This window comes from Pseudorasbora parva, chromosome 17 (genome assembly GCF_024679245.1).
Source record: "Pseudorasbora parva isolate DD20220531a chromosome 17, ASM2467924v1, whole genome shotgun sequence".
Classification (NCBI taxonomy): Eukaryota; Metazoa; Chordata; class Actinopteri; order Cypriniformes; family Gobionidae; genus Pseudorasbora; species Pseudorasbora parva.
Window position 1 is genome coordinate 34,356,951 of NC_090188.1, and position 16,445 is coordinate 34,373,395.

Below are 16,445 nucleotides of genomic sequence, written 5' to 3' on the forward strand. Positions count from 1 at the left end.
TTGTCATATGTTCTGTTATGTACTAAATAATATGAATAATAATAACAATAAATCCCACTGTAGTTTTTGCAGTCACTAAAGCTTATTTTACACATTCAAACTTTGATGTTAAGTGAAAATACTATTTATAGAAAATGTTATTATTTTCTTGTTGTTAGTGTAAGGTAAATGCTGTTCCTTTTGATTTCAACCTAGAAACACCAAATGGAACTGTAACAGAATTTATTTACAGAATGGAAAAAAAAAAAAAAAAAAAATCCAATGCTAAGAGAGACATTGCCTTTTCATTTCAGAGGGCCACCACACACCACTCAGATTAATATATGCTGCAACATTAGCTTTGTTGAAATTTTAAGAATCATGTTGACTCTGATGTACTGGAGCGCTATGAATAAAGATGAAATGGAGTGAGAGAGAAACGGTCTTGGCAAACCGCTTCAATTTGCCACATTGCTATCAGCTTTGAGCTGTCATCTTTGGCTCAGCTCTTAGAACATAAGCTCTTTCCCTGCCCAGTTTCATAGTACATTCTCTGAGAGACGCCACAGCAAGGTCATTGTAGTTAACTAAAACCATGTTACTTGAAAAAAAAAAAAAATGTTACTTGAAATAAAATAAAACACTAGCTAGTTACCAAGGCAAAATATCGTACATTGATGTACTAATAATCTAAAACTGAAGTAAAAAAAAAAAAAAAAACAACAACAACTATATAGACATATTGAAACACAATTAAAATGCAAATGGAAAATATACAAATACAAATAATACAAAATATTAACAAGAACTAAAAATTGTATCTGAATCATACTTAAATAAAACAGAAATTCTGCTTCAACATTAATCACTGACAATGAAACATCATCTTGCATCATCAAGCATCATCTTTCTGGTCTTTTAATGTTTTGTTATAAATGCAGTATTATAAATAAATTGCAGTGACCATCAGAGATCACAAAAGCAATTTTCTCTTCATCTTCTTTTGTTTGTAGACATATTTATGCAGTGTAACTTTATCACAAACGAACACTCAATGAGTGATGTTTGCAAAAATACGGGAAAAAAGCACACCACTGTGACAAAGCCACCCGTCGTGTGGCATATCTCAACAAGAGAAATGCAGAAAGCACGCTCTCGTGAACCACACCACAGCCGTTGCCATGGCAACATCTTGCAGTCTATTATGGTACCGAATTTACGCACTGAAATCGAGTGGATAAAAGACAGCATAAAATTACAATGAGCACATGCGTTCAAATGATTGGGAATACCTGACACTATCATTTGATCCGTTTTTGCGAGCCGTGGTGTAATATGCTGATTCTCTATCTCGATGCCTTCTCTCATCTATTTAGCTGTGGGACTGACTACCTGCCCAGAACCCGTGATCCCAGCCAATGGCATCAAGAATGGCGACAGGTACATGGTGAATGAGGTTGTGTCCTTCAGCTGTGAGCCGGGATACGTGCTTCAGGTATAGTGTTGATTTTCCACAGCCCTGACACCAAAATACAATACGCCTCACCTGCACACCAGTAGAAAGGGGTATCACGTGGGGTATCTTATGTTTTCCAGGGACATTCTCACATAACGTGTATGCCAGGAACCGTACGTCGCTGGAATTACCCCCCTCCACTCTGTATTGGTATGTCTTTTCATTCTAATCAGATGGCACATATTCTTAGCCATATGCCTTTTTCATAGTGTTTAATTTTCAAACACCTTTTGCATTCTCTTTTATGTCTCCTTGTGTTGTTTTAGCAAAGTGCGGTGGGAGTCTGTACGACATGAGCAACGTGGTCCTGAGCCCGGGTTTCCCAGGGAACTACCCTGGAAACTTGGACTGCACCTGGAGAATCGTGCTTCCCATCGGATACGGTGAGTATGCTGAAAGCTGCTACTGAATCAGCTGTCTGGGGATTATAACTTTAAACGGTTTCTCTCAAGAAGTTTTGTAGACTGCAGTGTGGCACACGTTGTGACCAGCATTGTGACCACAGATGAATCTAAGTTGTGTAGCAAATAGGGGTGTAACGATAAACTTGTGTCACATGTCGACACTAAACTCACGATATATTTATCACGTCATTTTTTTTTTCTCATGCCATACTCGTGCCGTGTGCACACAGAAGCTGCGTCCGAAATCGCATACTATGTGAGTAGGTACTACGTTTGAATTTGAACGAACTTCACGACAGTGTAGTATGAGTGTAGTCCGGATGTAAATCGGCTATTCAAATAAACTCGAGGAGCCTCAAGTCTAATAACAAGCACAAACTCTGTTACATAAAATTTGAACTCAAAAGGTATTCGTCCTACAGTGATTTTTTTTTACTTTACCACAGTAAAGGATGTGAATGGGTATAATAGACTTAATTATAAGCAAACAAAAAGAAGAAATGTTTATAATTCCCTGTGAAAATGAGTGCAACGCCAATGGGATGTTCAGTGGGATAAAATGGACTAATGTTAGGCCTATTGTTAAAATTCCCAGAAATCGGAAAATCGGGTGACCAGATCGCAAAACAATTAAAAAGCTGGCAAATCTTTAACTGGGCTCAGCCTACCTCTCTCATTCGGGGCTGTGGTGTTACATCTGCAAATGTATTTCCTTTGTAAACAAAGCTTGTGCTTTACTCCAGTGGTAATATTTACGTAAAACAGCATTCACATACAAAACACGGTTAATAAAAAAGTATAGTTTTAGGTAGAAAATAGTATTTATCTAAAGAGATTTAAAATAAAAATTGCACAGCTCTTCTTAAGTGGAAGGAAGCTACTTTCTTTTCCTCACTTGCAACCTAGCGCTGGTAAATATTTGGGTTAAAATAACAAAATTATCATTTTTAAGTAGAAAATAGTATTTATGCAAGTTAAAATACAGAGTATAGTAAATTATATATTTTTATATAAAAAAAAGAAACAAAAAACAAACAATGATATCATCTTCCATCGTGATGTTTTATTGTGAACATCGTCAACTGGCAATTTAGGGGATATCGCCCAACCCTATTACTCTGTTGACATACAGTTTTTTTGCATACTATATTCTATAGTAGGGAAGTATTCGATTTCGGATGCTGCTAGACTCTCCAGGGACTTGCTATGTTCTGCCTCTCCTACTATTAATGCACTATACACCATCAAATGCAATAAACCATCAAATGTGCTTTGAATAATTGCGCTACTAAAACTAAAAGTGATATGATGATTTCAATTATGTTTGTGGTTTCATTTTGAGGAACGCCATTCCGGCAACGTGTATGCTTCCAATGCTCAAAGCAGTCAATCAAAGAAGAATCAGCATAGGACTCGGGCAGAAATCATGTTCATGGATGTGATAATAAACGTTACTGTACTATGAAGCAGAGCAGGGCTGATGTTTAGGAGCTGAGCAAGGCCGCTGGAACGTTTGTTGCGCAACATGTGGCTCGCGACAGACTTTTATTATGATGGGTCACAGTCGCCGGCGCCATTTCCGCTTTTCTGATTATGAAGATGAGGAAACAGCTCTTTTTATCATATTAGAGACATTTAAGTGTGTTGAAAGAATGTTATGACGTTACTCTGTCCGTTCGCTCAGCGGCTGCTGTGACACTTGTTGCACACTGCTAAGAGTAAAGTCTGCAGAATAAAACCAGAAACCGAGGGTAATGCAGATATGACGTAATTGACAGGCGACTCCCTCAGACATCCCAGTTCATTGGTTAAAATAGCAATTTTCTCTGATTTTACAAATAGTTGGAAACATTTGGGATATTGTAAGAACTCAACTGAACAAAATATATAACACTGGCCTGCTGAATTTTGGATATTGTATTGCAAAAATACTACATGGTATTTTTAGTAGTATACCTTTAAGTTTGAGAAGAATGGGCTTAAAATGGAGGTACAGAAATCGGTCTCTGGTTTCTTGAAAAATATCTTCATTTGTGTTTTGAAGTTAAATAGAATCTTATAGGTGTGAAATGACATGAGGGTGAGTACATGACATAATTTACATTTTTGAGTGAATTATACCTTATAAATACTGCAAGCTGAGCCTTGGATACTTAAATCTATATCGCATTCATAATGTTTACGTCAACAATACATATCGTCACATTTTTATATCACGGTATCTCAATTACATCCCTAATAGCGAAATTACTGATGATTACAAGTCTACATGATATTAAAATTGGCCATATTTATTTACTAAATTTACTTTTTTGGTCTTATTGTGTACGTAAGTAATAAACTTATAATTGTCACAATTCTTCAACAAAATGTTACCATCACTCAGAAATGAGTTAATTACAGTAGTAATGGTAGGTAAAATGAATTGAAAACAGCATTTGATACATCCAGCAATTCTCCAAAACCTTGTTCTCTGTGTACATAATTGCATGTTGACTTTATATTATTCAGTAGCATGAGGGCTACATAATCAGGATGTTTTTCCTCCAAGAAAGTATGATTTTAACCAGTTGGTTTCTTTTTTTTATTGAATCGTTAAATAAAAAAGTTAGTTTTTTTAAAGGGCACCCATTATGCAAAATCCACTTTTGCATGATTTTTGGACAAATGTGTGTTGGCAGTGTGTGAACAAAATCACCCTACAATGATAAAATATCCACCCACTCCTTTTTTTAAATCCCCATTAAACCAAAGCAGTCTCATTAGACGTGCCATTTTGATTCTCTGAGCAGTATGACGTCATACTGCTCAGGCCCTGACCCATAGCCGCCGACTGACAGGCCTGCATTACCATAGTTTCTGCCCTCAGCGAGTTGTACGCTCCCCCGTTTTCTCTGTGCTCGAGTGACAACAATGTCTCATAAGCAATCCCCGTGTTGTTGGATGTAAGAGTGAACATAAGAGTCTTAATTTCCTCCCAACATCTGAGCCACTGAGGAGTCGGACGCAGTGGATTAGTTTTATTTTTGAAGGTAATGTGCCCCAAAATATACCTAAATTAGTTTATGTGTGCGCAAATCTATTCACTCCAGACTGCTTTGTGAACGAGGGACAATACAAAGCAGGTTGCAAAAAGTTGTTATTCAAAGATGGATCTGTACCAGCTGTTCGTGATCCAGCTTACAGTCTCCAGAGTGATACTGGTAGCAGTAATGAAAGGGGGAGCGCTCACTTTATTACAGTTCATCTAAGTTGTTTTACAGATATAAAGTTGACCAGTTTATTAAGCACCCCCCGAGAAGGTCTGTTTATATTTGTTTAATGTTAGTTGTAATGAGTGTTTTTTGTTTAATTTGCTGTGTATGCTGATGATAATTTAAGGGAGAGAAAGAGTTCATGGATTAGACTTTAATGTACACTTCTTGTACTGTGTTTTGTTCGGCTCTTTTTTTTAATTTATTTTTATTTTATTTTCTGAAGTGAAACGGATGCTTCATCTTTTGCGTGAAGTACAACAAACTTAATAAAACTCATCAGTAAAGTTTTGCCCATTGTTTGGACTGGGTCTGCTACAAAAAGGCTGTACTAATAGTGGATAACAATAAGATGACAACATAAACTAGAACCATAATTAAACTAAACTACACTGGTTTTATCTCCTTCTAGCGAATATCCTGTGGCTCTGTAGGCATCATTGTCCGACTCCAGTTTGGACTGAGGTCCGCTACTGAGATTTTCTGTTCAGACATTTTCATTTCATGAGATGAGATTGTCCTGACACCAGAGCAAAAGCTCTTAATGCTCCACCCTCTTATTGAAAGGGGGCTGGAGGCACCAGCTCATTTGCATTTAAAGGGATAACACAAAAAACTGTGCATTTTTGCTCATTTTTGCTGTGGCAATTTTTGACATGCCATAAAATAAATAAAATAAAAATAATTGGTGGGGTATTTTGAGATAAAACATAACATACACACTCTGGGGACATTGGAGAGTTAATTAAATTTAGCCTGCATAATATTTGATGTCTTTGTTTTGTCAGGAAATAATAGTTAAAATGTCAATATTTGATTAAAGCTTGCTCACAATTTATTTTGACAGTGTTTATGAGTTTGTTTGCTCATTGATGGAACAAAGGCTTTGAATTGAATAAATCAATTGCGTAAGAAGGTTTTCCAAATGTTTCCCATTGAAATTCACTTGTGTTTCATGAATGACACCCATTGACTGAGCAGACTATTTGCATGAACAGACTCATCTGGTATTTACCCAAAAAGCAGACAGCATCGTGCTGAATACTGACAGTTGCAAAGTGATACTTCCTTTCCATTTGACATTCTGACACTTGACACAAGTGTTATTTGGTTACATTTATCTGAACTTTTAAGATGTTGTTTGAGACTTTGGCAGTCGATGTAACTCTCTGAAGTCATTTAGTTGTAGCCCATTTGCTCTCTCCCGCCTCACAGTTCAAATGAGTTGAGGACAAAGGAACCATTCCAGATGTTAACAAGGTAATTGCATGTAATTTAAAAAAAGCCATTCACACTTATCCTGGAGCACAACTATTTCTTCTCCAAACCCCTCTAACTTGGAAGAAAACAATGTAACATTAAGATATCCAAAAGCAATTTTCTGCCTTATCAAGCAGCCGTTGCACAAACAAGAGCAAGAACCATCATGTTTGTGCTGTGTAGCAAAAATGCATTAGCTTTCACTGTTAACAGGCTACAATCATTTGAATAAGACACACAGATGGCTTTGTGGGTGCTGATTATAGCTTTTAGGGCAGTCTGAATAGGTAGAGTTAAGTGCAGTTAGGGGATAGCACCACATCAGAATGACAATAAAGCTAATCTTTAAAAGAGCTGCCCTAGGCGTCTCACAGCGACGCATGCTTTCAGTAAAAACGACTGACTTGTTTGATTATTTTATTGTCATATTATCCAACCATCTTCTTTTATGTAACAAATATTAAGTTCAAATTATCTAGTTGGAGACAAAGACCGAATAATTGTTGAAGATGCAGTAAAGTTAATGGTGCATAATTGTAAAATTTCACACTGGAGTATTCCCCGTGCTGTGTCCTCGGCTTGAAGCCACACATTGATGAATTTCAGTGAGATCCACAGAGCCAGAAATAAGCAGATTTGGTGTAGTCAGAGCTGGCTGTTTGAGGCAAGATATTAAATTGCACCTCACACCCCCTAAAACACGGAAAGCTGACAACAACTGAAATCGGAAATTCACTGAAGAAAATCCAAACTTTTTAAGGAATATTCTAAATCAACTTCACAAATGTGAAGCAAATAAGTAAAAACAATCTTTAAAAAAAGGACAATAGGAATGGTATACCAATAATGCATATTGGCAGCATGGGCATAACAGTTGGCGGGACAGTATACAAAAAAAAAAAAAAAAAAAATATCAAGGGCAATTTTTGAAGGGGACACCAAGTACAGCCAAAATTGTACGTGTATATAGTTTGTGTGATATAAAGTTTGTGTCATATACAGATATGTGTGATGTTTTGGTGCAGTGAAAAATCAAGCATAGCATCAGTTCTGGCAGGTCACGTTAGACAAGCTCGCATCAGCTAGCTGTCAGCTGATCACATCTACCCATAGGAATAAGACGTCTATCACAGCATACATACATAAGCTTCTTCAATACTATCAGCAGTTATCCTGTTTCTCCCAGAGCATGTGAGCGAAGTGGAGTGCTGTGACGCTAAGCACAATATTTTGCTCTGTGCCACTTAATCGCTCACGGCCAAAACGAACGCTCCACTCATGAACCGCTCATGCTCACCGGTAAAACAACATTTGCTCAAATCATGAATTTTTAATTTTGATTTCCCGTATTGCACTATACTTGTAGCCATTTAAAAAAATATATATATATTATATATGTATGTTTTTATATAATTTCATCTGTTGATTATGAAAAAGTGAACAGCATGAGCATAGGACACCATCATGAGATGCATTTGTTAGAAGACTGAAAGAAATATAGATAGAAAATATTTTGACCACTTCTTTAAGTTTTGTTTTGTAGAAAGCCTTTCTTTAAAGTGAATTTCGTTTTAATAATATCTGATTGGTTAAAGGACTATCCAGTTGCGTACAGAGTTATTAAAATAATGCCAGTTGCCTTATTTGATGAGTTATTGTGATTTATATATTGATGTGGATGACTAATGTGTGTGACAGGGCGCACTTTAACTGAGTGTCGAGAACGAGCAGAGAGCCACGCGCACTCTCTGTCTTTAAAACGATCACCGTCTGAGTAAAAGGTTGGAAGACTGACTCCATGTTCCACGTGGCACGTTTGCAATTTTTTTTTACTTGAATTGCTGTTGGGTATGAATTGCGCTCAATAAACGCAACTCTTCTGACAGACGTTTTGCACACGCAGCGGCCATAAACCATACTTTCAAATACACGGAAAATATCCTTATAAAGTGTTTTCTGTGATGACAAATCTTTTGCGTTGTTTTAACAGTCGGGATTCACACATAACACGTCCGCTATTGTCCGATTCACGAACTAATGGCTCATTTGAACCGATTCATTTTACTGAACTGAACTGTCCAACACTGAACTCACGAATCAGTGTTTAATCATTTACTCACAACAACTCTGAAATGAGAATGAACTGTGCTTACCCCATTAAACAAGAGGGGTTAGTAAGAATTAGTTTAATAATCCACAGTATTTTCCTGTATTTATTTGGGGTATTTATATTGATAATGTGTAGTAAATTTACCACAAAAAAAAAAAAAAAAAAGTTTAGACTGGAATAAGGTCAAACCAGAGCAACGCAAGTTGTTGATAGCTGGCTGATAATGTTATTAAATTGTATATGGTAGAGATTTAGACTATTAAATTTGTAATGCTATTTTTTTAACGATTGTTGCCAAAATAATTATAATAACCATGCAAACTGGGTAAAAACGGGGAACAAAAGAAACACATCAAGACATCATACATAATGAGAAAAAAATAAAAAAGGTTCTTTGCATTTATTTTACATTTATTGTCTGTATTGGGCTGACATATCACGCGGGTAGGTACTTTTACTGTGTGGGTGTGTGTGCTCGCATGTATGCGTGTGTGTGTGGATGACCATGTCTGGTCAGCTAGACAGCCAACACCGAAGACCATTTCTGACCCAGGAAAAACCCTGAATACTCAAGAAATATGTCTATAAAAGCTTGAAATGTCTACTTTTAAATGGAACGATTAAAAATGAAAATAAATAGTATCTGTATGACAAAAGCATTTCTCTCTTGGTGCATCCACTACTGCAGAGACGAGTCAGCATCGTCAACTTCATCTTTGCAACTGGTAATGACAAAGAAAAAAAAAATAGTTTATTAATAAATAATTAATGTCTCCTTGCTATTTTTGATATTCATAATTATTACTCTTGCTGTTCTTTGTGGCAACAAGCTTTATGTGTCCGCTTAAGTGCGGAATAGGCTAATGTATAACATAAATGCTCATTTAGAATTATCTCCAGTATATATTTAAGTAATTAAATTAGCCTAATATAAATGAGTACTTAGTCGTCAACTAATGGCTTAAATGAACATCTAGTCCAGTAGAAAAAAAACTTTACTCAGGGGCAGCCCGAGTAATTTCGCATATTTTCAAACCAGCACATCACAGAGGGACTTCTGGGTTGAGCGAGCGGCTGTGAGCGGAATGAGTGAGTCAGAAGTCAGAATTTGGTATTCAAATTCCCCTTGAATCACACAAAATTCCTAAATTATTTTGCACATTTATTATCGACATTAATGATATATGCAATACATTATGTTGGTTCTGTTTTGTTTAGCCTAAGAGGGGTTATTGCTGCTCTCCCTGCTCTTATCCATGCTATGCTGCATGGATGCGCAGGGAGATCTTGCCCAGAACAGAACCATACAGGCAATCCAAACAATATGCCAATAGTCAGTCATCTTTGACAATAGTGGTGCTGACATAAATTATCTTATTGGCATGTTTTTGTTGTTGTTGTTGTTGTTGTTATTTTATCTGGCCAACAACACAAAGCAATAGTTATTTAAATATGAGCTCACCAAGCTGTAATTTATAACTACTACCCCTTTAATACTGGAACTAATTTGAAATGGAAAGATTATACTGTTATCGATTGTATCAAGATTGTATCAAAAACATTATTTCTCATAACATAGTCTCATATTTAAAATAAATAAATAAATAAAACAATGCATTTCGTAAAATGTTATGTTTTTATTGCTAAATATCTACATAGATCATACAATGCAATGTATTTGGAGTCTGTAGAATAAAGATCAGTTTGTTAGTAATATGTTAGTTTTCTTTCTGTTTTCTATCAATATCACAGTTCACAGGGACCCAATTACTGAGCAAACACGATTGTTATTTTTTTTCTTTCTTCACACATATGAAAATGAGTGGAAAACGATTAGAGATTCACCAATTACCAGCATTTCATAGCAGCAAAAACTGCAGGTCTGTACAGGCCTGTCATGAGTTAATGGTTAAAAAAGCCTGTCACTTTAAAGACATTTCTTATGTAAATTATGCACATAAGACACAGCCTTTTTGACACTGTGAAAGTCTAACATGTGACCTCTCACTCCGCAGGGGCACACATCAAATTTCTTAACTTCACCTCTGAGGATAACCACGATTTTTTAGAGGTTCGCAATGGGCCGCACCACAGCAGCTCTCTGATTGGACAGTTTAGTGGAAGCCAACTACCGCCCCCTCTGCTGAGCAGCACGCACGAAACCATCATCCATTTCTACAGCGACCACTCTGAAAACAGACAGGGCTTCAAACTCACTTACCAAGGTGGGTGACTTCCAACCTCCCATTTGCATACAACGCTCTCTTCTCTTGTAGATGCTGGCCATCCTTGATTTTGTATTGGCCCTTCATGTGGGAGTGACGGCCTTTTACCAGGATCATTGGAAATATCTAAAGATTCACTTCCTTTGAGATCACTGGGAGGACACTCCATTATGACAGCTGGGGTCTTGAAAGCATTTCAAAATCAATAAGATGGTGCATTTAGATGTGCACTTGGATTCCACTCGATATAAATAACTCACCATTGTCTGCTCTCCTCTCTTGTAGGTCAAACTGTTCGTCTCTCTCTTTTTCTTATCCACTCTAGTCTGAGTTAAAAAGAGCCAGGCACAGCCTTGATCTGTGCTGCCAGACAGGCTTACTGATGCCATGTTTTGATACACAAACAATGATGCAGGATGAAATAATATGATTATAAAGCTGTTGATCATAAGCGCAGCACTTGAAAAGCTGCCTAGAGATGCTTGTACACTAGTTGTTGACAAGCTTCCTACTTCTTCACCGAACTGGTGACGATGGGCATATTAACTACATGTTTTTTTTGCATGTATGTTTGTCAAAAATGCCTTGAAACATGAGTCAAAATATGTTTTAGTCATGTTATAATTGGGGCACTAACAATATGTCTTAGAATTATGAAATTGAAAGCTTATCTTTATGATCTCTGTTGTTTTGATTGTGGTGCGCCAAAACCAACACATCCTGACTCCCAACTCGACGCTTGGTCAGGACCCACTTTTTAACGCAAAGGATAACCCTTGAGCGTCCTTTTTCATCACACAGGGCACTCCATTGTTTTCAATGACAAATCTTCGCCATCATGTAAATGTTATCTCAGTTATTTAGTGTTTTTTTTATGATTTTGCCATTGTGACATGTTGGTATTGGAGCCAGCATAATTGTATTCACATTTATTATATTATTGAGGATGGGGAAGGAATGACAAAATTAAACAATTATTTTTAATCGTTTAAATTATTTTATGTGGGCTCACTAGTAAATATCATACTTCAGCTTCCAGACATGCCTTTACAGAGATGCATATGTTCTGTTCTTTCTTTTCTTTTTGTTATTTTAGCATATGAGTTGCAAAACTGTCAAGACCCATATCCATTCCACAATGGATACATCATCAACAGCGATTTCAACGCAGGCCAATCCATAACATTTGAATGCTTCCCTGGATATGTTTTGGTCGGCCACCCTGTGCTAACGTGCCAGCATGGAATCAACAGGAAGTGGAACCACCCCTTTCCTCGCTGTGAAGGTAAAGAGAAGGAAGAAAAGTAAACAAATGTGTTCGTTTTCCCTCTATCCCCATTTTCTTTAAGTTTCTCAAGTCGTGTCGTGATTAGCACACTTATATTTAGCTTTCTTTGCCCACACTTTTTGAAACAGAAAGCATCAAAAATTCTCTGACTTACAAAGGTATTATTGGTACCATCCCAAATGTCTTTTTAACTATGCTCTTTAACTGAAGTGTTACTACTTTGTATTACCAGTACAATAGGAGCCATTGTAGTTTAAAACCATCTTTAAAACAGACTTTGAAGACCTGAACAGTGGAGACATAGGCTACTGGGAGCTGTTCTAAATTGTAGCCTTGATGATTAGCGTGGGTAGTGTAGTGTGAAAGCCGACCTGTCTATTATCGATCAGTCGCTCAACTTGTTCCTCCCAGGCTTCCGTTTGGAGAGAATCTGAACTGCAAAAACTATTGGGCTTTTTTCTTTCTTTCTTTCTTTCTTTCTTTCTTTCTTTCTTTCTTTCTTTCTTTCTTTCTTTCTTTCTTTCTTTCTTTCTTTCTTTCGTTCTTTCTTTCTTTCTTTCTTTCTTTCTTTCGTTCTTTCTTTCTTTCTTTCTTTCTTTCTTTCTTTCTTTCTTTCTTTCTTTCTTTCGTAACTGTTATTGTGTTGTGAACTCTGTGCCTGTATCTTCTATCCATGTCCTTTCTTGCAGCCTCAGGAATGTTTTGTTCTCTTCCTCAGTTTTCACTCATCTGCAAATGAAACAGTAGTCTCAGCTATCAGAGTCTTTATAGGAGTAGCTTGCCAAAAATGTACATTTTGTCATGAGTTTAAGCACCCCCATTCCAAAACCTGTATGCCGTGTTTTTCCTCTTACAAGAACAATCCATAGTGCAGTCTGTAAAGCTCAAAGAAGGACCAGAAAAGAAAAAAAATAACCTTAAAAGTAGTCCATATGACTCCTGAATGTCTCTTTTTAAAATGTATATTTTTACAGTGTTAAATGGTGCGTTTGATCCTTTTGGGTGAATTATGAATTTTTGGGGGCGGTGGGTAGGAGTTTAGAGCATATGGGTTTTGAACAACATGAGGGTGAGTAAATAATGTCAGATTTTTTATTTTTGGGTGAGTTATTCCCCTAACATTCAGATTTGGCTGCATTCCCTGGTGTTTAACATTTGCTGTCATTCTGAAAGACAGATTACTAATGCAGTCATGGTTGAGTAATGTTTATCTGCACACAGCTCCCTGTGGCTACAACGTGACGGCTCCAAACGGCACCATTTTCTCTCCAGAGTACCCAAGCGAGTACCCAGACTCTCAGGACTGCACTTGGCTCATCACTGTGCCTCATGGTCATGGCGTTTACATCAACTTCACCCTGCTCCAAACCGAGCCTGTGACTGACTATATCGCTGTCTGGTGAGCACAGTTCCATTTAATGAGTCGTTTGGCAAATATCAGACTGAGATTAGGACAAGGCAATTATTTAAGCTTGCAGACTAGACTAATGCTGCTGCTGCTGCTGTACATTAAGCAAATCCTACACAAATCGATCTCCACTTCGTTTACCAATATTTGTAGTCGATAGTCACTGTGCATTGCAAGTTCAGTCTTCTGTGAAGTTGTGAAGCTTTTCACTCAAAGCATTGGGGTAATTCTTAGAAAGAAAGAATAGAAACTATATATATAAATATATTGAAGACAGTTCATTAAGATTAATAAACAATTAAAGGTGCAATATGTATATGTGTTGCCCAAATCCCAAAACGACTAGAACACTGCACATATTTTATTGCCTTTTGTACTTACATAATCCCACATGTTTCCAACAGTGTTTAAATCCAGAGATATCCATAATTTTAACTAGTGACATGGCCCACCAATGGCGTCAAATCCTCCCTACCCTCAGTTGTCGGTAGAAACCATGGAAGCACAGTTTGCTTCCTGAAAAAATGCGGAAGTAGGAGTTGTATCGTCCAAGTCAACAATCTCTGGTAGTGTCTTAGAAAGCCACAGTTGATTGTTTTGCACAATTATTCATTATCGTTTGCTGCAGGATCTGTCGCTGTAGAGGCCAACATGACAACTCCCATGATTCCACGCTCCCTCACTGTGTCATCAAGCTACTTCTTTGTTATTGTTTTGAATAAGCAATCTCTAACAGTGAAACTTATATACTGTCTTTAATCGGAAGCAGAGCACCTGGAGACGGGACGTATGTCTCCGTTCCCTCCTTCAGGGAACGAGGGTTACATACGTAACCGAGACGTTCCCTTTCAGTCGGTCATGTTCGACGTACATCGGAACTGACCGACGAATTGGGATCCCTATTGAAAATGCCAGGAGGCTGGCCCTTGAGCGCACTGTACCGTCTAGTATAGTACGGAAGTCAGGGCTCCAAGCAGGGAGGACAGTCACTGCTGTTTCTGAAAGACCCACTCAGTATGACTATTGGATAATGCTGGGAAAGCGTGCCCGTCTTGGGAGATGGAATGCTGCAGAGCCACGGCCCATGGAGGGCAAGGTGGTGGAATACACATAAGGACTAACCTGACAGGGTAGTGCAACATATGGCAGTCTCTGGGGTGGTTCCAACCTAATTGTAGGGGGGAAAGAACACGCCCAGAGATGATAGAGTGGGCTCTGTCCAGGGAAAGACACAGGGCTAGCCGGTTAGGGTAGCTGGTACCGTGGAAGAATACACATATGGGGTTGCCGTGAGGGAACCGCTACATATGGAATCCAGCCTACATCCACATTCAACAAGCATATGGGTGCAGGCCTGGTGTCAGACGGTTCGCAACGTGTGACACTGTAGGGGTGACGGAGGAGCTCACAGGGTTAGCCGTCTCCGAAAGCAGCGCTTGCAGCTTCACTACCTGGTCCCGGAAGGGAGTGGTAGGAACCTTGGGCACGTATCCAGGCCAGGGTCTCAGGACAACGTGAGAGTTACCGGGCCCGAATTCTAGGCACGATTTGTTGACCGAAAGTGTATGCAGGTCCCCTACCCTCTTAATAGAGGCCAATGTGGTAAGGAGCACTGTCTTCATTGGCAAAATAGAGTGCCCCGTCCCTGAGAAAGAAGGTCGTTCCTCAGGGAAATGGGCCAAGGAGGGGCTGTCGCGAGGAGAGTTAGCTTTGGGAACCAGGTCCGGTTGGGCCAGTAGGGCGCAACTAACAAGACCTGCTCCTCGTCATCCCTGACCTTGCACAATGTTTGTGCAAGAAGGCAATGTTTGTGCAAGAAGGCTCACTGGGGTAAACGCATATTTGCATAGGTCCTGGGGCCAGCTGTGTGCCAGTGCATCTGTGCCGAGGTACAGGGAATAGTACCACTGGCAATGGGTCAAATCCGGAGAGGCAAACAGGTCTACCTGTGTGGCTCCGAACCGGTCCCATATCAGCTGAACCGCATGGGGGAAAGTCGCCACTCTCCTGGAGGTGTCAGCTGTTGAGAGAGCTCTTCGGCTGCCTGGTTGAGCGCACCTGGGACATGAATGGCCGAAGCAACCTCAGCTGCTTCTGACTCCCAGGAGGATGTGGTTGGCGAATTGGAGCAAATGACGGGAGCGTAGATCACCCTGATGGTTTATGTATGCAACGGCCATGGTGCTGTCTGTACGGACCAGTACATGCTTGCCACGTAGCAGCCCCTTGAGGCGGTGGAGTGCCAAGTGCACTGCCAGTAACTCGAGCCAATTGATATGCCAATGCAATTGAGGCCCCCTCCACAGACCTGCAACTGCATGCCCATTGTACGTGGCTCCCCAGCCCGTGGCAGATGCATCTGTGAACAGCACAGCATGCCTGGATACTTGTTCTAGGGGCATCCCGGCCCGGAGAAACAAAGTACTGGACCACGGGCTGAAGGTTTGGTGGCAGTCACTGGGACCCATTACTGTCCGCTCTGTCACGTCCACCTGTTGAAGCGGTCTAATATGAAGCAATCCGAGCGGCGTTACCGCGGCTGCAGATGCCATATGCCCCAGGAGCCTCTGTAAGAATTTCAGTGGGACCGCTGTCCTGCCCTTGAATGAAGTCAAGCAGTTCAACACTGACTGGACTCGTTCCTCTGTGAGGCGCGCAGTCCAGTTGACCGAGTCCAGCTCCATACCGAGGTAAGATCGTCTGTGTGGGACAGAGTTTGCTCTTCTCTTGCTTGACCCGAAGGCCCATCAGGCTTAGGTGACTGAGCACCATGTTCCTGTGTTCGCACAACTGTTCCCTCGACTAGGCGAGTCATCAAGATAGTTGAGGATGCGAACGCTGTGTTCTCTGAGCGGAACAATGGCTGCCTCCACAACATTTGTAAAGACACGAGGCGACAGGGACAGCCCGAAGGGCAGGCCTTGTACTGGTATGCATTCCCCTCGAACGCAAAGCATAGGAACGGTCTGTGTCGGGGGAGAATAGACAAATGGAAGTACTT

General features: G+C 39.5%; 1 protein-coding gene across 1 annotated transcript in view; it reads left to right on the forward strand.

Moving 5' to 3' along the window:
• Positions 1 to 16,445, forward strand: part of LOC137044732 (CUB and sushi domain-containing protein 1-like) — a 194,993-nt gene that overhangs the window by 92,456 nt on the left and 86,092 nt on the right. Inside the window, 6 exon segments of the mRNA XM_067420993.1 lie at positions 1,356 to 1,474; positions 1,576 to 1,645; positions 1,762 to 1,878; positions 10,539 to 10,748; positions 11,845 to 12,033; positions 13,258 to 13,435. Coding sequence (XP_067277094.1) covers positions 1,356 to 1,474; positions 1,576 to 1,645; positions 1,762 to 1,878; positions 10,539 to 10,748; positions 11,845 to 12,033; positions 13,258 to 13,435 — 883 coding nt within the window.